Consider the following 19,954-nt stretch of genomic DNA (forward strand, 5'->3'; position numbering starts at 1 on the left):
TTATTTATTTATTGCAAATACCTACAGCGCCCATGAGGCATTATTGTAGGGGGGATATAACTACACACAATAGGACATGCAAAGAAGATATTGGGAAACATGTCAGTAAGGTAACACAACATACTAAAAGAAGAGTAACTGAGCTCACAAGTAGTATGAGTGATAACATAACAAGCATCGGCACAGCGCTGGTAAACGAACGAGACCTGGAAGAAATACATCAGGTCATCATTTCAACAGCACTTTAGAAATCAGGTGCACAAACCACATCATTCGGAAGCCTATTTCAGTCCAGAATAGTGTTAGGGAAAAACGAATACTTAAATACATTGCTGCGGCATTCATAACTCTTAATCTTTTTCGTGTTGTCTAGTCTCTCCGAAATGTAATGTGCCTTGGATTGCCAAGGCGACATAGCCGATATTCATCGTTTTAAAACGAAACGAAGGCTGGCCCTTGACTGCGTAGTCTGAGGTGCATGCTTCATATGCTTCAGCTTATTCAATTAGTACGCTTGAACTTTAAGGCTTTTTCAGTCAGTTGCGTCGATGACTGACTGAACGTATTCACGGTGTGGTCGTTTGTGTCGCAATTCCACAGCAAAAGAGGACATATAAAGAGACTAATGCGCCAAAAAAGCACAGACCACATATAGAAGGATTTGAGTTTGTGTCAGTCTTCGAAACTTTGAGAGATATAGAACCAGCGTGCTAGTTAACTTGTACGCATAACGACAACTTTGTCAAGTCGTGAAACGAGTGTGGCCAGTTGAGGGTGCAAGGGCCGGCGAGCAGCTTTATGTCTCCTGTTGTCAACTTACACACCTGTGGTCCGAAATCCACCTGAAAGAGGAAGTTTCGCCTGTCGCATAGCTCGCAGCCTTAAAGGTCAACTGCCACACTTTTTGGAGAATTTCGCGTTATTCAAGGATTCAAATCTATATAGGCTGTAGGTAAAGCATGCCAAGTGTTTTGCACTAGCATTTAAAATAGTGACGTAATCGACGTTTGAATTTTGCGCTTCTCCTCAATGCACCGGAGGAATGCAGGAAAATTCAGTGTGACGTCACGGAAGGTATGATTTCAAATTACGGCTGTCGTCAGCCACACCCTGCCCTGACTCGTTAGACGCTGCCAGACAACTCTCGGCAGTGTTTGCCTTCGGTGGTGTTGGTTTTTTCTTTCAGAGCAGGCGTTTGTGCATTGGAAATGTACGGAACCTTCGTTAACGTCGTCATGCGCCCCCCACTTGGCGTTGTGCGCGGCTGAGAAGCTTGAATGGCGTCCGGATTTTAATCGGCGATTACTTCACTGTTTCATGTGATAGCCCAAAAAGACTTCGCATGCTTTACCTACAAGTTTCACACATTCGACCCTCTTATGCTAGTTGATTTCTAAAACCTATGCAGTTACCCTTTAAGTCGTGACATAAGCAGTACAGAATATAAGCGTTCCTTGTTCTGAAATGCATTCAAATGCAGCAAAACTTTTAACAGGATCCGATGATCCGATGACGCCTGCTCCGAGTCACAACGCGGTCAATTGATGGACTATATTCCAGACCTGTCTTCTATTACAACTCGAAAAATTTTGTTGTGAACCGAAGTTTAAGCGCTGCACACAACTATGTGCATACACGTGGGAAAAATTCGTAATAATTAAAGTTGTCCTGAAGTAATTATGCTCTACAGTGTGGCCCGCTTTGTGAGTGGATCTGTCAGGCACGTTCCCTACTGAAAAAAGTTATATTATGCAATAACCTCACACAGTTTGACATTCAAATATCATACAATTAGCATACAAATGTCATACAAATGTCTTTAATTTTTGAAAAATCATACACTTGTCATACAGTATCATACAAATTTTATGAAATTTATATGACGAAGCTTTATGAGGTTATTGCATCATACAACTTTTTTCAGTGCCGTTAACAATTAGTTATTTTAACAAGCAAAGCAAAAGAAGGCTTTTCTCTTTTGAGTGCCCATATGTGTCATTGCAACTTTGCATATCCCCAAAGTGGTCCTTGATAATAGATCTGTTTCAAGGCATCTAAAGGGAATCGTACAGAAAAATTAAACAAATCTAATTGGCTGCAGTGTATCGCTCAATATGGCGTCTGTGACTGACCGTCACTTTAGTGTAGGCTGTCCAGTTTAGCGGTCGCAGTTCTCGCTACGATCACGTGCGAATAGGGGAAATACCGCGCACGCAACATTTTCAGGACTTTATTTAGGCTCAGAGTAGCAATATGTCAATTTGTAAAATTTCAAATGGAATTGCTAAAACTCTGCGCTTTCGAGTCCTGCCACATTTGGCTGCCTCATTTAGAGAAGTACACAGCTCTTCTAATGGGAGTTTCCAGGTACCTTGAGTAGGTGACAGCGTTACTCACAGTGTTAGGACTGACGTGATTATTTCTTATGCAAAGGGGGAAGGACATAGCATGCGTCTTTGGCAAGGGGATAGCGATCGCCGTCTCGCGGATTTAAAGGAAAATACGATTCGTAAGTTCGGTTTCTTGCACGATAAAATGAGAGCTATAGTAGAAAACATTTCTTCACTGCTTAAGCAAATTACGAGAAAAACTTTGCGCCTCACAATCTCCTCGTTCCCTCCTCGCTTCCTCTCCTCTTTCGAGGGCTTTCCAACGGGAACAAAAGTCGAGCGCAAACAGACTCGCAGTAAAATGAAGGGTTGCGTCCCACGCGAACAAGAAGGAAGAACGGAAGGAGGTCGCAGAAAAATATACGGGCAGTCGTTTCATACTATTCACGCTCTTTAGCCCCGAAAGCGGACAGAGAGGCGGAAAGAGAGGGAAGCGTGGAGTAGCAAGCTTAAAGACAATTGCTGGGTTTCCACGAAGGAGTGGAAAGGGAGGGGGGGGGGGGGGGGCGCCTATGCTGCCGCGGCCGCAAACGACGAACCCGTAGTGGGGAAGAAGTAGTGCCCTCGGAAGGCGGACATCCCTCCAAGGGGATGCCCAGACGAGGGACGCACAAAAGCGGTCCTCCAGATTCCGGCCCCGGCGTCGTCTCCTCGGAAGGAAGGGCGCGCCTGCGGAACAGGAAGTGCTACAAGGAAGCTTCCTCTCCATCTCTCACAAGAAGTGCCCCCTCTCTCCCTATTCCCCTTGCTCCTCCGTCGCAAAAGCGTGTGCCGAGGCCTGCCCTTTGGAAAGGAAGCTCCGCTCCTATTTTCCTCGTGCAACGTGCCTGCCGTCTCGGGATGCTTTCTCCTTCTTCCTCCTCGCCCTGCCCGATGCTAGGCATCGCTGTATCAGCTGGACGCCCCTCTTTCCCTCCCACTTCCCACGCCATCCCTTTTCCCCAATCCCTCCCACCTCCTCATCCCTCGGCCGCTCCTTTCCTTGAAGAAGCGCGGCGAGGATCAATCAATCACGCCGCTCCAGGCACTCGGCAAAAACAAGGGCGCAAAAATATCTCGTCGCTGAGTGCTTCTGCTTGGCAGCTGGGCTTATAATGTAAAATAAAAAGAGAGTTGTGGGACGGGGGTTACGAAATCCAGAGAGGACAAGGGGCGCACTGGACTGCACTGTCGATGAAGGGTGACGGGACAGCTTCGTTTTGTAAACAGTGGGGAGGACAATGGTGCAAATGCACGGTGAACGGCGCAGAAACGTTTCCTGCAGGCGCGCGTTGGTGACTGCACTTTTTTTATTGTATAGATCTTTCAGTCCCCTTGTCCCCATTCTCCAGAGGGGATTAGGTGAGCGACGCCATAATTTGGTATCTCTCTTGCTTTCTTCCGCTCTATTCTCTCTGTAACTCTTCTCACAGATGACAATAGCAACGAATGGCAGTGGCAGCGTAACGATAGTGCGCCAAGGTAAAATGAGAGCTAAGTCTGATCTGACCATAATAAAGGAATCAGCTAATCTACCTAAATTCTGGTTACAAAAAAAGCTCTGTACAAACATCCCAAACTCAAGGAATAAGTATGTCGTATATGAGACAAAGGCTGGCATACGGCAGCGCTCGATGTATATTCGAAACAAATGCCTCTTAGGGACGCACTGAGGAGCGTTGCCGTCTTTTCAGTTTAGTGCACTGCGACGACACTTTTACCTATAAAACCGAGTGTCGTCTTTAACAGAAATGTGGCCTCGTGGCCTTTACGTTTATGCTCCAGTGTCCCTAAAACTGTGTTTCAGAGGCACGGGTTTCCGAACTTTGCAATGCGTACAAAAGTAGCCCACTGGTGTTAGCGCTACTCTCCTTCAAGCATCGAAAACCAGAGAGTTCGTTGCTGATCTAGTAAATTTTCGAAGCCTCGTAATACACAGGAATAGACTTTTCATCCCTTTTGTAGTTTTCTTTCTTTCCAGCGCGCTACGTTTTAGCAAATACAGTGACCACCGAGGAAGAGGGTCATAGGCAGGCGGGTGTGCACGTTACTGGCTCTAGTTTAAGCAATGCAAACCCCTTGTTACTTCGATGATAACAAGAAATACCATGTTTATTCCGCAGTTTAGACCATATACAAATTGGTGCACCCCGATCGAGCAGGGTCTTGTAAATCTGCCGTATATTCCGAGCCTGCTCCAGGAGAGGGTCAGCGCGGCGTTCCGCCAGCGAGCACGCGGAAAAAGGGGGAAAAAAGGGGAAGAAAAGCTTACTCCAACTTTTGATGGAACACCGGATGGGTGGGTGACAGTCGAGTAGTTTGTCACGAACATGCACCGCGCGACCGACCGAGCCCGGCGAGCGATAAAAGGGAAAATAGAACTCCACCAGGGAAAAGGGATGACGCCAAGGAAGCGGGCGGAAAAATAAAATAGGGAGGGAACAGCACAAGACACGGAGCAAAGGGGCCGCTGCTGGTGTTCCTGCGAAAGGGAGGAAGGAGACGGGGAGGACTGGGGAAACGCTGGGAAGATAGGGAAGCGCGCGCTGTGCCGAGAAGCGCGCCACACGGGGGCGGCCTGCTTTGCCGGGCCTGGCTAGGCTGGGCTGGGTTGGTTGGCTGCCGCCGGAGACTTCCCGAAAATGACGGCACGCGGGAGATCCTGCAGCCGAGGGAAGAAAAAGGGGAGGAGAAGGCGAACTCATAACAGGCATCGAAGGGAAGAAGAAGAAGTGCGGTTACGCGACCCTTCGCGGCAGCGAGTGAAACCGCTAGCGAGAAGGGAGCGACGCGACGAATCACGGGGGGAAAAAGAGAGAAGGAAAAGAAAAAAAGAAGCGCTAACCGCGCATGCCTGCACCGCTCACTTTTCACTAGAAATGAGGGGAAAAAGTTGGCCGTCCCCTATCTGCCGGCCTGCACCACTCTCCCCAACCTCCCCCTTTTTCCTGCTCCGTGTGGAATATTCTTCGAACCTCCACACCGCACGCCGCTGCTTGGCCTTCTCCTCCGCTTTCACTTTTCTTCCTGCCTCTGTTGCTTTGTTATCGCCTCTCTGACGCTCTCTTTCTTTATTTCTCGCTCACTCGTCTCCCCTGTAGCGCAGCACCGGGCTTTACGGTGACACGCCCCTGCCGACAATATATATAGGCGTGCTGATCTATTAAACTGTAACGATGGGTTGCCGCTCCTCCGGCAGCGTGACAGCAACGGGAGCAGCAACAGCGAGGTTGCGCAGCCCGCGATAAGGCCACTTGCCTGCCTGCTTGCTGCTGTTGCTGCTACTGCCTGGTTCGTGCTGCTGCTGCTGCTGCTCGCCTGCCTTTCTCTCCTCTTGTGCACGGATTGTACGCATTTGTCGGATGCTTGTTTGCTTCGAACGCGCGAGAGCTTCGCTGGTTTCGCCCTCAGGAAAGCAGGGTGGTGTGCGCGGCTGTCGCATCGTCTATCGTGACCGAGAAGCCGTAGGCGTGGCCCCTTCGCGTTGCCTAAACTGAGCGGTGACAAACGCGCTCCTGTCTCACACTCGCCGCGATGGTGTGTGACGCTGTGCAGCTCAAACTTGCCAGTTCCGGTTAGAAGGCCGGAGCGTTGTTCGCTTACGAACGCAGATAGCAAGTTCTCTGATGAGCACTGAGCCCTTCTCTCCCGGAAAAAAAGGCTGTTTAGTAAGCAGTGTGTTGTTAGACTGCTACTGGTCTGGTAACTTATCACCTTTTGAGAATTTTTATCCATTCTTTATTGCTTATATCGCTCAGGACAATATTTTTGAGTCAAAACTCCACGATAAACCACCGTAGAGATAACCTATTGTTTTGCCCTCTATTTAATTTTACACTTATATGGGGGATCATAAGGTGCAGTTACGTTGTACCCTGATACCTGTACAAATGTATCATATCGTTTCTTCGTAGTTCAGAGGCTTTAGTTTCGGTGGTAGGTGTAGTTCATTTTAGAATGCATTTATATGTACATTGTTAGCGATGTTTTTTGCATTATATACTAGTATATAGAATATTTACATACACAACTGGCTATATAGTTGGATACAATTCCAGAACGAAGCGGCAAACACCCCTTAAAGTAGGCCCTCCTACCAAAGACGTCCGGGTATTGTAATAGCGTCTCGGCCAGTTGCCTTACAGCTGGTACCGTGGTACCGCAGGTTGCCGCTGCTCGTACGCAGCAGCTGAACGCCATGCATAACCACTGAGCCTTAGCGTTGGAATTGTTGAGCTCTTGTCCGCAAGGCATGGGAGATACAGAAAGAAGCGTAACTGATTGTTTTCAACTGTTGCCTCCCACTGGGTTCACGTTTGCGCATCTTCATCAGTCCAATTCGTCATCGTCAAACGCATCCGAATACGTACTGATTGGCAGCACTGCTTAAAATGGCGGCATATGCAGGCTCCTATCGTTGTGGAAGTGCATTGTAGAGCGTGGTGTAAGTTTAGAATTGGCCGACTTTCCGACATAAAAGCAGTTGATGCACTAAAAGGAGCTGATGCTACTAGTGACACCGCCAGAGCCAGATTAGAGGATTCATGATATTGAGAATCGAGAAAATTGTTAAAAGAATGTGCGGCAACAATAATATTGGTGTCTATCGCGAACCGAACTAAGAAACGCAATGCGTAGTAGGCGCAGGCGCAACCAGAAACACGCGTGCGTGACATGGTGATGGTTTCACCTCATTGCGATCGTGTGTGAGGTGAAAGTAGCTTGTAAGGGGCGAGTGAAACAAAGTGCAGTGGCGTATTTTATGACCGTGAACACGGTATCGCGAGTCTCTGTTTAAGGCCAGTGCAATCTAGGGTGCGCTGCGAGTTTGTCACACCTGGAACTTGTGCGGCTACTGCTGTTTTCCGAGCCCGTGCGCTCTCTGCAATCTCGTCGTTTGTTGCTTCGTTTCGCTGTGTAACCTGCTGCGTTCGTTGTCTGCTACAAGTGGTGATAACTGCTTAAAAACAAAAAAAAAGGAAGTATAGGTTCAACTATCCTCGAACCTAGCTTCACGAGCGTAAGCGCGGTTATGCTTGGTTTTACACGTGACTCGCAGCCGCAGTCGTTGCTGCCGCTTCGATCTTGGCACGCTTTTCCCTTGGTAAGCTTCTCGGCAGCGTGCTAGTCTGGCTTCTCGTTGTTCGGGGCTCTCGGCAGCCTGTCTGGCACGGCTGCGTTCTCTGTCTTTAGCGAGAGTGGCTAGCCTCCAAGCTACATCCTTTGGAAGATCGGATTTGGCCTGACGCTAGTGCTGAAGCGAACGTACAGACGGCCCAGCCGGCGCACCATCCATGGCGAGACTGAGGAGCGAGCGCTGCCAAGCAGCTGTTATCCCTTCACTTGAGCAAGTCACGTGATAGCGGAGAGTGGCATAATTCACACCTGCCATACTGCGCTCCGAGTGAGCTCAAGGTCACGGCGACGGAGATGAATGACCTTGGGAGACATGACGTAGTAGAGATTATGCTCTAAAACGGACACGCTCTCACAAGCACTGCTGGCGCGCATGACCAGCAACAAGAGTCTGACTGTGCTACCCAACTGTCGAACCAGAAGCGTTATTTTCTTTTTGATAAAGGTGCACAGGCAGTAGAGAAAGCCTGTGTTACTTTCCTTTTTTTTTTATTTCTTGCTCCTCTCGGTTACAAAGTACGCGCTCGAGATCTAGCCATTATTTTCTGATAGGAAAGCGTGTAGCCTTGCCGACTGGAAAGAGCCGTCAAATTACTGCTCTCAGCAGCCATGCCAAGGTGACCAGGAGGTCCATCAGTGTACTTTGTAATCAGTTGTCGCCATGTGTAGTCAACAGCGTTAGTAGCAAGCGACACGAAGGTGCTAGCTGGGAGTGTATCCACAATTCTAACAGCCGCATTGGCCCGACTGCCGACTCGTGACGTCACTTACACTGCACAGTAGGCTGTGCTGTACAAGCGCGATTCTGGTTCTTGAGGTCGCGGTGATAAATATCGCGGCTGGACTCAGCATTGAAGTGTGATATTGGCAGAAGGATAAAACGGAGTGGATTACGTTCTGCTCTTAGTGCCTTACTTCCAAATTATGAACAACAGCTTTACTCATATTCATTAATATTAAAGTACATAAGTATTACACATGATTATGTGCTCCCGGCCGCGGCGGCTGGAATTTCTTTGGAGGAGAAATTCTAGAGGCCCGTGTACTGTGCGATGTCAGTGCACGTTAAAGAACCCGAGGTGGTCGAAATTTCCGGAGCCCTCCACTACGGCGTCTCTCATAGCCTCAGTCGCTTTGGGACGTTAAACCCCATAAACCAAACCAAACCAATGATTATGTGCAGCCCCCGTCAAAAGTATACAGCCCAAGGGGTTTGCTTGGGAAGCCTGCTGCATGCCTCGTTATGCATCCTCAGCGACCATAATCTCTCGAATGAGGAATGGCATCGCGTCCTCAATCCTCCCAAGCTTTGGACTCCTTGGTATGCTTGGGAGCCCCGCTACACTCCTTAGAATCAAACGCCTTGGGCTGTATACTTTTGACGGGTGCTGTACATAACCTGCCGACACTCTTCTTTGGGGCCGAGGAGGCTAGTAAAGAGCCTAAAAGTACAGCCAGGGATGAAAAAAATGATGGCTAATTATGGCTGAGGTTGGAATCCGGCTACGAATGTGGCGATCGAACAGAAGAAAAATAACAGCTGCAGCCGTGGGGGACAGAAAGAAAGCAGCGTGTATTAAAAAAACCTGAATGAAGATCTAGGGCCGACTTGGTTGAGTTAGTGCACCTTCTGCATCTCAACTGCTGTTTAAGTTACTTAGGTTACGTCATCATCATCATCATCCTAACAACGTCCGCTGGAGTACAAGTACATCTGTCATATCCCTCCAGTTAGCCCTATCTTGCGCCAGCGGAGGCCACCTTATACCAGCAGACTTCTTAATTTTGTCATCCCTGCTGACTTTCTACGGCCCCCTGCTACGCTTGACTTCTCTTGGAATACTGTCCGTTAGCCATAATTACCACGGGTAATCTTGCCTTTGCATTGCGTTCCTTGCGCTTGCCCATTTAGTTTGTGCGATTCTGGCTAGGATATCGTGAACTCGCTTTTGTTCCCTGGCCCAGTCTGATGTCTTCTCCTCTCTTAGCGTTACTTTGTGGGTATATAAAGTAGCGAATAGAGAGAGAGAGAGAGAGAGAGAGAGAGAGAAATTTGGGCGTGTTAAGAATGCGATGCGGAGATCTAAATGTTGCCAGCGCTCGTGTAGATGTAATTCCTGTCCACTGGCTTGAGTACATGACTACAACATGCGTCGGATTCACTGGAAACAGCGGCTACGTTCTACAACAGCTCTGTAGAGCGAGACTATTGATACTATTAATTTTTTTGATTTTTTTATTGCTTTCTTCAGCGACGGCGTATCTTAACGCCATTAATTATTTTGCCAAAGTCCAGACACTACGCAGTTTTCCGGCCAACTCCGGACACTGATTCCCCGCTAATGTCTTCATCGAAACCATACTTTATTCCCCGTCTTTTCTTCAATAATTAACTCGCTGTATTGAGTATTAGCTTCAAAAACGGGTGCACCAAAATGCAGCACATGCGCAGATCCCATTCATTCAAGACGCACAGCTCTTTACGGCGGCAGGCCGCATTCCCCTGGTAAACAACACCTCATCCACGACACCGCGCTGTCGCAAAGCAAGTGCGAGTGATTTGTAACGCTCATTCACCGCCCGCGAATGGACCGGGAAATAAGGAAAAATCCACGTTGCTTGTCACGCCGCCTCTCAGATGAGCGAAAATGTCGGTGCGCGACAACAAAGCGAAGCCAGGGCGCCTTGTCGCGCTTATGGAGCGAGAGAGTCGGCGCGGCTCCGAAGTGCGAGCACTCATTTACAGCCGTTTCCATTTGTTTCGGCGGAGACGCAGGGGCGGCGCGGGGTTTGGACGTTTGGAAGATGGGGAGAAGGGGGGACGGGATGTGGGAGATGAGGAGGGAGAAAGCGACGAGCCTCGCCGCAGCCCGCGAAGCTATTCCTATTCATCCCGGCGGCTCTTCCCTAACGTTTCACGTCAAGGCTTCACGTCATGTTCGCTAAAAAGTCCCATTTTTAATCCTCTTAGCGAGCGAGCGAGCAGCAGAAGCAGCAGCGGCGCCGCCAACGTGTGCGGAGGCTGTGCTCGGGGCGAATGTGTTCGCCCGCGTGCGTGTGTGTGCCTATCGGCAGGACTGCCTCGTTATCTTGCGCCACATTCCGTTTCTCTCGCTTTATTTCGCCCCCCCCCCCCTTTCCCCCGCCTTAACCGCGCAGGCAGCGTAGATTTGTTTTTCTGCTTTCCAAGCTGAGTAAAGTAGCTGCAGCCCAGCCGAGGGATATGCCTGCCCCTGTTTCCTCGTTTATTTTTCCGCCGCGAGCGAGAGCGTGCCTCTGTCGATACTTTCAACGCCTATGCTCTTTCATTTGTTTCTTCTTTTTATCTGCGCTCGTTATTTTTTTTCTCCGCGGCGATAGTACACGGGGCGCCGTCCGTCGATGCCGCCGCTTCTTCACCCTTCGCCGCGACGCCTGCTCGGCCGGCTCCTTCGCCGCGCGCGTAAGATCTTTTAATGCGCCGTCGAGGCCTCTTTTCTGGGCGAACATCTGTTTGCCTTCGGCTCTCCCTCTGCAGTGCCTGGCCTAGCCGGCTCACCGGCGCGATGTTCGGAGAGGGAGTTTCGCTCGGGAGATTTCTGTCACGCGAATGCAAATATTCACCTTATCTCCTTCCGAGGCGTGTCAAAAAGACGGTAATGAAGTGTCCCCCCTTTCGTCCTCCTCCTCCTCCCCCCTTTCATCTTCCCAGACTCGCCGTCTCCCGGCTTTGGCAGCTATTTGTTTTTTTTTCTTCTTGACGGGGTCTCGGAAAAAATTTGTTTCCACCGAATTTTTCGTCGCCGTCGACGCTCCATTGATTTTAGTTCTTGCTTGGCGTCGGTGGTGCTCTCTAGTGCGGCGCGTTCGTTACAGGTGCTCCCTCCGACAGCGTCTTGAGTCACGTGTCCCTCTGAACACGGGCTCCTGCGCTGTCCTCTAAGGTGGAATGTAGCTGTAAACTGTTGCTGTCTCCTGCCTCACGGGCAAAATACGTTATGCTGTGGCGAATGCGTGAACGAAGTAGCTGTGCACACATCTTAGTGTAGCAACGTTGTTCATGAAAGTTGGCCGACATATCATACGAAGAGTTGTATATCTTCGAGCTCACGGTCACAGCCATTGAGGAAGGTATTATTCTTCTGAGTGCAGCTACATTTATCACGAATAAAATTTAAAAAAAAAATAGATGATAAAAGCACGGCAGAATGAGGCATAGAAAGACATGTAAAGCTTTGGGAGCATGACTTTGCTGTTTCAGGTACCGTAAGAGTTCTTTACTCTTTTTTCCTGCAAAGCTAGAAACAGCTAAGAGACTTGCCAGAGTTCATCGCTTCTATGCGTTGTGTTTTGCTGAAACGGGCGAGGGCCTCTAAAAGCAATATCCATACGAGCCACCCCCACGACGCTGCGTTAAGAAAAGCTGATAAGTCTCCGACGTGGTTTTTGAAGAAGCAGCGCAAGCTCGTTCGTGTCAAGAGCAAACTGACGTCCTGAAGGGCGTATAATGACTCCGCTGTAGAGAAACACGAAGCAGGCAAGAGGGTGTTTAAAGAAAAAAATCTGAAAAGGAGAAGGAGTGAAAATTGAGATTCTGCCATGACAGCGGACAAGGACTACGTTCCCGGGACAACATTCCTGGCGAAAGAAGAAACAGGGGATTGACGCGCTCGAAAGCGAAGCAAGGAGCGGACAGAGAGGAGGAGGAGACGCGATCTCAGAATAGACAGCGCCGACGGGTGTCAAAAATTTCTTCGCGCCGATCACTTGGCAAGTTCGTGTTCGCTTTTGCAAGACGGGACACGGCTTCTGCGAAGAGGAGACCGTCTTCGACGCTTCGTGGAAGGTCGCTCTCTGGCGCTCGAGGAGGCTGGCGCGGAGGCGTATTTTGGGACGAACAGCGAATATGCCACAACAAAAACAATAGAAAACATATCTATTTGGACTAAGTTTTTAATCAAACCGGGTTTTTATTCTTTTTTTTTTTTCACTTCCGAGTGTGAATGATAGTAAGGAGCTTCATTCGCACCATCTAAGAAGGTGGCAGCTGGTATGAAGCCAAAATTTGTTCAAAGAACATCGAATCATCTTAGGGTTTCAAGATTTCTGCGTCTAGACGGAAGCAGCGCATGATATACTGCGGTACTTGTTTACTTTCTCTCAATCCTTGGAAGCTTCTGATGGAGTATTGCGTGAGGGGTGCACAGAGGGTTACGAGAAAGAGGATAGAACTCGTTCCCAAATAGGGCAGTGCAAAACTTTGCAGAAACGAAAGAAAAGACAATCAGACGAATAAGATGTGCCTTAGTAATTTTCATAGCTGTGAACGTAAGTAACAACATTTAAATGCGTAACGCGGTTCCACATAATCTTCAGAACATAGGCGGAACGGTGCTTTAGATACACGTATGTAGAACGCTGTTCCCATTAGAACTTTCAAAATTTTCTGTGAAACGCTGTTTCCCATACTTCGCCGATTTGCATCTGGAACGTGGTTTCAGTTAATTGACTGGAACGTTCTTTAAAAGTTCCAGACCGGTTCTAATTAGCGGCTGGAATCTATGGAAAACCCGATTAAGATAGTAAAAGTAGCTTCATAAGATTATTCTCAACAAGAGCACACCATTACATGATGACATGGCGTTATGCACATAAACAGGATTCCGTTGCAATCACAATTTGGTAGCCCTACAAAAATGAATACCTATATAGACGTCCTTATTTGAAATTTACAGAATCACAAGTGTTAGTAAGTTGCTCGCAAGAAATTTCATAGCTTTACAGAAAATGAGAGAGTGCATTAATTAAAAGCATCGATTATTCCGAAGATACAACGCACACTGATATGTTTGTGGTGGCATCTGGACAGGCGAAGCTTACATACCTGTTGTCGTCCCGCCATTTTCAACATGACCTGAAGGTCGACAAAACACAAAAAGGAATGGTAACTATGAGCTCAAGACAGTGCGGTGTACGGACCAATAGCATCTGGAAAACGGTCATGCTTTTCGAGGTCCATCTAAGCAATCGCCATTAGAATGAAGCCGCAAAGCGTACGTCTCAGCGTGCAACACCTGCGAATGTGAGGAAACAAGTAGCAACGGACTTAATCGCCTGTCCGCTACTCTAAACGCGAACTTTCCTACATGGTAGTAAAAAGGGAGCAAGCTCTTCTCTGGCGCACTTCCTTTTAGGGAAAGCCTGTGCTGCATAATCCACTGGATTGATTTTCATCATCAAAAATACGAAGTACTTAAGGGTGGCAACGGGAAAAAAATTCCCTTTCCAAAACACGCCATGTTATAGGAGTTGTGAAGATTTTAACCGAGGCTTCTATCTCCTTCATTTGCTAACCTCAGAACTTCCGATGACACGTTTAAAAGTCTCCTTCCATTGATACCGCAGTGAGAGTGGATACTTTCAATGCCCCTTGCGGATTCCCTTGAACCAGCTGTTCGCCATACCATGCTGTTGAGTCGAACCAACTGGCACATGGCCAAATGGAAACACGGCTTCTCAAATGGGAAACGTACAAAGAACTAGACAGTGCAGGCTCTTGACACGCGAACAAAATTTTATTAATTGCTCATGTCGGGTGTTGTTGCGCTTTATGTTCATGTGTTCTGCTCAAATAGCGCGATATGCATTCATTTGGAGACCAGACTTATCTTTGAGGCCAAGATACTTCACCGCACCATAGCCTAAATAGCACTCAAATTGTCGCTGCAGTACTGCCAGTGAACAGGTCCGAAATCGTTTGTGGCCCCCTCTATACCTCTCTCACCCTCTCTCTCTAGTTTTCGTCATAATATTTCCTTCTATCAGTGATTGGCAGCCAACCGTATGTGTGTCTGTTGATTGTTCCCGTCCTAAATCTCCCTGTTTTGCCTCTATTCGTGTGGGGCACTTTTTAACAGGTTGGTAAATCGGTGTCAACAAGACAGTGACTGAATTCCTGCAAAGGGGCTTTAATACCTCCGTGTTCGCACCCTTTAGCGCGTAGTGTTACTCGGGAGGAGCGGCTCCGATCTCTTCTCTACGTCATCGGTGGCATGACAGACTTTTGCTAGCGACTGACAAGTGCCCAGCCATGGCTCCTGCGCGAAAACGCTTCGTCTAGGCCTGTGAACGTGATTATCAGAAGCGGACCATAGGCAATCGTTACACCGGTAATCTTTGAGGCTGTCTGAGCAGAACTGTTCTTCACTTCAATTTCCAACTTTCTTCTATATACCATTCTTCCTTTCTCACTATGTCTTATGGCACACTTCTAGAAAAAAAATGAAAGTCATTGCCGTCTTGCGACTGCGTATACATTGCAGTATTTCTATTCCTGCTGGATATTTTTTTTTTTTCATATAGTGCTGATCCCAGAGACGAATTTTATGGCGATTTAGGGTGCTAGCATGCAATGATTTTTTTGAAAAAAAAAGAAATAATGAAAAAAAAACATAACCAACACAGGCGTAACTTATTAATTCACATTGTTCCAAAGACGCCTCTGGGATGTCTGCTAAGGCACGCATCGCGTGTCGTTTCGATGCATTTGTTCGCCAAGGTTCTGAATATAATGTTTCTTATTGCTTCTAATGCTTACGAGTCGATACGATACAGTATAAGCCCTTGCTCTTGCTCGTGTTGCGGCTTTTAAATGTTTCAGCTGTCAACAACTCTACAACATCAAAGCTATTGCTATTCATTTCCAGACTCCGCTCAATGACGAAGCATCTTATAGGGTTGCGTATTCGAATCATAAGAGCCTTGCCCAAGTAACGATAGCGTAAACGGGCAGAAAGGGAAGTTGAAACATTTCGCCACATGTAGATATGGATGGTAGCTTCGGGTCCATTTTTCTATTTTGCCTTCTTCTGACCACTGTTCTGAGCTGAAATAAATTCTCCTGTCTGTTTCTTGTGAAAAAAAAAAAAAAAAAGCCTTTTCTTCCCTGTTTTTCTCTAAGATCATATCTGAATGCTTCGCCAAGAAATAATATACAACAGTCAACTATCTTTTCGCCGGATAGAGCAGTTATTGTCGAGAAGCCCGTAGTTGAAAACCGACAAACCAGCGGCCAATTCGGAAACGGTGATTGCCGGATTGATACAGAAACCGCACAAACTATCGTCCCCACTCCTGCGTCGCACTTACACGACAAAATGAACCAAGTGAAGGTTCTGCACTAAAGAAAAAGAGAGAAAAGTCGGGCCCAGAACCCAAAGTTCGAGCCTGTGGCTTTAAAGCAAACACTGCGTGCTCCCAGAAATATAGAAAAGCCGGTGAAAGACAGCAGGAGCGAAAAATAACTCGAGAGGAAAGCAGCACGAGACGCAAGAAAAGATGATGTCCTCCTCCGGGTGCCGTGGGTGCTGCGGAGTGACAGGCCGGCTGACGTGTCCTCGTCCGCAGAGGGAGGGCCACCGCCACTGGCGCGGCGAGTCCGCTGTCCTCGCTGGCCGCGCAGCAAGCTGCGGCCGCCGGGCGGCCCGAAAAGTGCCGGTGGCCGCGGCAGCGTTCGTCGAAGTCGGCAGCGTCGGCGGGTGAAGAAGGGTGACGCGATCGGCCGTCCAGGGTATAACACACACACACGCACACAGACACACACATGGTGGCCAATTCGTTGAAGGAGGAGGATGCGGGCTGGATAGAGGGTTGTGCGGCTGCCAGCGCTGGAGAGCGGGACGCCGGCACCCAGTTCTCTCCCCTCTGCTCTGTCCGTGCTCTGGCCCGGGCGCATCCGAGGAGCCGGGGAGGCCCCGGGCCCTGACTTTGATGGAGATGGATGAAACCGGCCGCGCGGCTGTCAGGGCCGCGGCCCGCGCCGCGAGGCGCTGACAGTGCCAGCACCGCCCGCGTCGCGTGAGTCTGACACGGAAATCTGAGGCGCCGCCGTCGCCGTGTTCTGCAGCGTGCGCCGCTCGCTGTCCTGCCACCCGGAAACAGGTAGAAGGAGAGGCGACCCTTCCTGGGCTGCCGCGTGGCCGGGGGATGTGCGCATGCGCGCGGTTACGCGTGGCTACGCACCGACGTAAACGCGTGGTCGTCGCGTTCGGCGCGACCGGGCGACGAACTCTTCTGCTCACCGTCCGAGTCTGACCTCTGCTGGAAGACGCGCAGCCGCTGACTGCTGGAGACAGTTTAGCGACAGATGTAGTGTGCGGGAGTAATTCTTGGGTGGGCTGGGGCTGCCAGATAATCGCAGTTAACTGGACACAGAAATTTATGCATGGTGTAATCACTGCCCTTATTTCATCGGTTTCGTTATGTAAGCACAAGCGCGAGAGTGGCTGCACAGGGAGCTGAAAAGTTCTGAAGGCTGCAGAAACTCTCTCTCTCTCTCTCTCTCTCTCTCTCTCTCTCTCTGTTTCGTTTATTTGAATGACCGTATCTTGTAGCAGCCACTGAAAGATTTACTAAGAACTCCTACGCTTGAAGACCTCATTTCAACTTTGTTGCTTTGTTACTGAGTGACTGAATGAATTTGTATGCTAGAAGAAAGATAGAGAGCAAAATTTATTATAACATAACGCGTTCATGTTAGGAAAACAAGCCAAGAGGGCAGAGGTGAAATTAAAAATTTGGACAAGAATAAGATACCTGTCACCATTAGCGACTGCACGTCCCGATTTTCGGCTTCCTCCCGCCAAAGGGGCGGGACGTGGCACGGAACCTTTGTGACGCAGCACATTAAACACACGGAGCACTGTCATGTTGAACTGTACTGCACTTTTTCTCGTCATGCGCAAAATGTGGGGAAAGAAGGACGTTTCGCCGTAAACACTTCATCAAGATGTTTGATTCTCTTGAAGTATCGTGTTTATGCGTACGTAGTACCGAATTATATTAATTTTTAACCTCCTATCGAGATGTGGCTAAAGCGAGCGGGTTTGAACCCATGAATTCACGCTCAGCAGCACACAACACCAAACCGCTGAACCACCGGAGATATAGTGAGGTGCGCTTGCAGTCTGAGCTTTTCTTCACAACTCATAGAAGCGGGAAAGTGAGCACAAAGGGGTTTCGTCAGTGCAGTGCAGTGCAGTACACCACACTATAGTACAGTACAGTACGGCACAGTAAGCTATGGTACAGATACATACATTGCTTCTTGCTGGACAATCAAAACTTCAGAAGTGATGAACGTGACCTCTAGTTTTCTACCATGTAGAATCAGTGTAGCACGTGGCAACTTTCTGTATGCTCAAAGCGGTGCAGCTTGGACGTCGTTAGTGATCATCAACCGGTACTAAGGTGACTACGTATTAAGTTTCTGTCGGGCTTGAATAAGAAGCCGTGAAGCACTTTATTACTGTGAACAACAATCACAACCTTTTCTTTCTTCTCCGTCGTCTTCTCGTTCGCGTTCTTATTCTTTTTTCTTGTGGTCGTGACAAAGTAGAAATTGGCGAGAGATAGATTCAGAGTGCAACTATATTCGTGGGTCTACTGATCAAACATGGCATCTGTTTTACTATTTTACAACACCGCAATATTTGTATAGTGCATTTCAGTTAAACCTCGATTAGTCAGGAAGAACCAGGTCATTTTTATTTACGTCGCTGAAACAATCTGTCCAAACAACACTTTCTATGCAGAGGAGAGTGAGCCCGCCTGGCATGATTCCTCCAGTTCAGTTGCGAACATTGAAAGAAAATGCACGTAAAGGGGAGGAATGCTCTGGTAGCAGGGCAACATGCCTCTGCCTGCTCCTAAAATATTGGGAAGTTACCCGATATAAAAGAAAGCAGCAGGAGAAGAGGAAAGCATGGATCTGCTGTTCATCCTCCATGGCGCCACTCGTACCACGAGGAACTCAGGGAAACGGAATATTACTAATGTTACCGACATAGCCGGGCTAATGGAAGCCACACTGAAATTAAATGATTCCTTTACAAAGAAAAAAAAAACGGGACGATCAGACAGCTGACGCTAAAATTCTGCGAAAGCAATTGGATTCGCCCTCGATGATTACTTTGATGCTCTTGCTCATTAGTAATGGATGCGTGTACACTCAGCCGAGGCTTCACACACGCGACAGATTTTGCTGGAGGGTGAGATTGGGTGGGGAGGTGGGTCGAGGGTGGTGATGGGTGAGTTGGCAGCTCTCTAGATGGTGGTGGTGGGGGGGGGGGGGGGGGGGGGGAGGGGAGAGTATAGGAAGGTGGTGAGTGAGTGGTGCTTCTGGAGGGCAGCTGGCTTTCTCACTGCGTCTTTGAATTCCATTTCGCCATCGCTATTTCATTCCGATGCTGCGCTGGCTTTCAGTGGATGGAGGTATTGTGGAGGGTGTAGGGTGGGCGGTGGTGTTATGTAGAGGTGGCTGGTGGGCGATGCTCTTTAAGGGTGGAGGCTTGACTCTCCGGGGTTATAAACAAACGCCGCCATTTTTGCACTGGGAACTGGTACTGCTTACGCAGTAAAATAAGTATGGTGTGACGTGCGGAGAGAACGGACGTTTCTCAATCACACCTTGGTAAAATTCATCTGGTAGCATTTGTTTATCATGTGTTGTTGGATTGATTGTTTTTTTTTCTTTACGTATCGAAGCATCATTGTGTGCCTCGAGAGGTCTCGTATAGCGGAATTCACCGGATTAATTGATGCAAGCACTCGGACGTTGTTCAATTCCGCCTGCATTGGAAAGAAGCCGTCGTGGCCGGGATCAGTCTACAACGTGTAACTGCACGTTTTTCTATAAAACTGAGCTACATTACGGCCTGTTTCCTACGAAGTAGCCACGTTGGTAGCCAGCATAGCCAGCGAAGTATCCAGCATAGCCATGAATGAGTGCCTACTTGTTGACAGTGGAATGGAATCTACGTGCTTGATGCAACGGCCTCCACAAGTGTGTCGTTCGCACGCGTTCGCGCGGCAATAACCGTACAGCTTTCGGAACCGTAGTCGCGTTCCCGTGGCTTTCACTCTACTGCATGCAACTGAGAAGTTGCTCTGCTGAATGGAACTGGCTGGCTGCTCGGTCGCCCGATCGCCCTTTCTGAAATGGAGATGTCGAAGGTCCAATATTCGGCTCGACGACCTGTGCGTGGTTCCTTTTGCTTCGCAGTACCGGTTCCTGGTTGTTCTTAGTAACATTCAGTGAAAGCTTCGTTGAAGCCTTGTTGCCGCAACCACAGGGGTTTGACGCTTGGAAATGCAGAGAAATCAGTACAAAATATGATTACGTGTTTTCCTTCATTCCTCGCCTCTGGTAAATTCAACACTGCTTAACGTCTACCGTGGGCAAATCGAAGAGCGAAGGCTGAAAACATAAGCAAGAAGGTAAAAGGTCCAATGCGTTCCGAGGCGCGCACAATTCACGGTGACAATGCATAGAAGACGAAAAGACGCAGCTGCAATGTGGGGCATGTCGTACGCGCAGGGCGTCGCCGTCGTCGGTTCGTGCCAGGTTTCAGCTCGGAGCTTGTCACTCACACGTGTATAATGCTCTCGGCGGCCATGACGTGCTCCCTTTC

At 48.6% G+C, this 19,954-nt stretch overlaps 1 protein-coding gene across 1 annotated transcript in view; it reads left to right on the forward strand.

The window, feature by feature from the left end:
* The window catches only part of LOC149339630 (homeotic protein proboscipedia-like), an 83,287-nt gene extending 72,253 nt beyond the window's left edge, over positions 1 to 11,034 (forward strand). The window contains exon 4 of the mRNA XM_089550958.1: positions 11,023 to 11,034. Coding sequence (XP_089407084.1) covers positions 11,023 to 11,034 — 12 coding nt within the window. The remainder of the gene's footprint in view (positions 1 to 11,022) is intronic.
* The last annotated feature ends 8,920 nt before the right edge of the window (positions 11,035 to 19,954 follow it).

This window comes from Amblyomma mixtum, chromosome 6, assembly GCF_055824585.1.
Source record: "Amblyomma mixtum isolate Tamu chromosome 6, ASM5582458v1, whole genome shotgun sequence".
NCBI lineage: Eukaryota > Metazoa > Arthropoda > Arachnida > Ixodida > Ixodidae > Amblyomma > Amblyomma mixtum.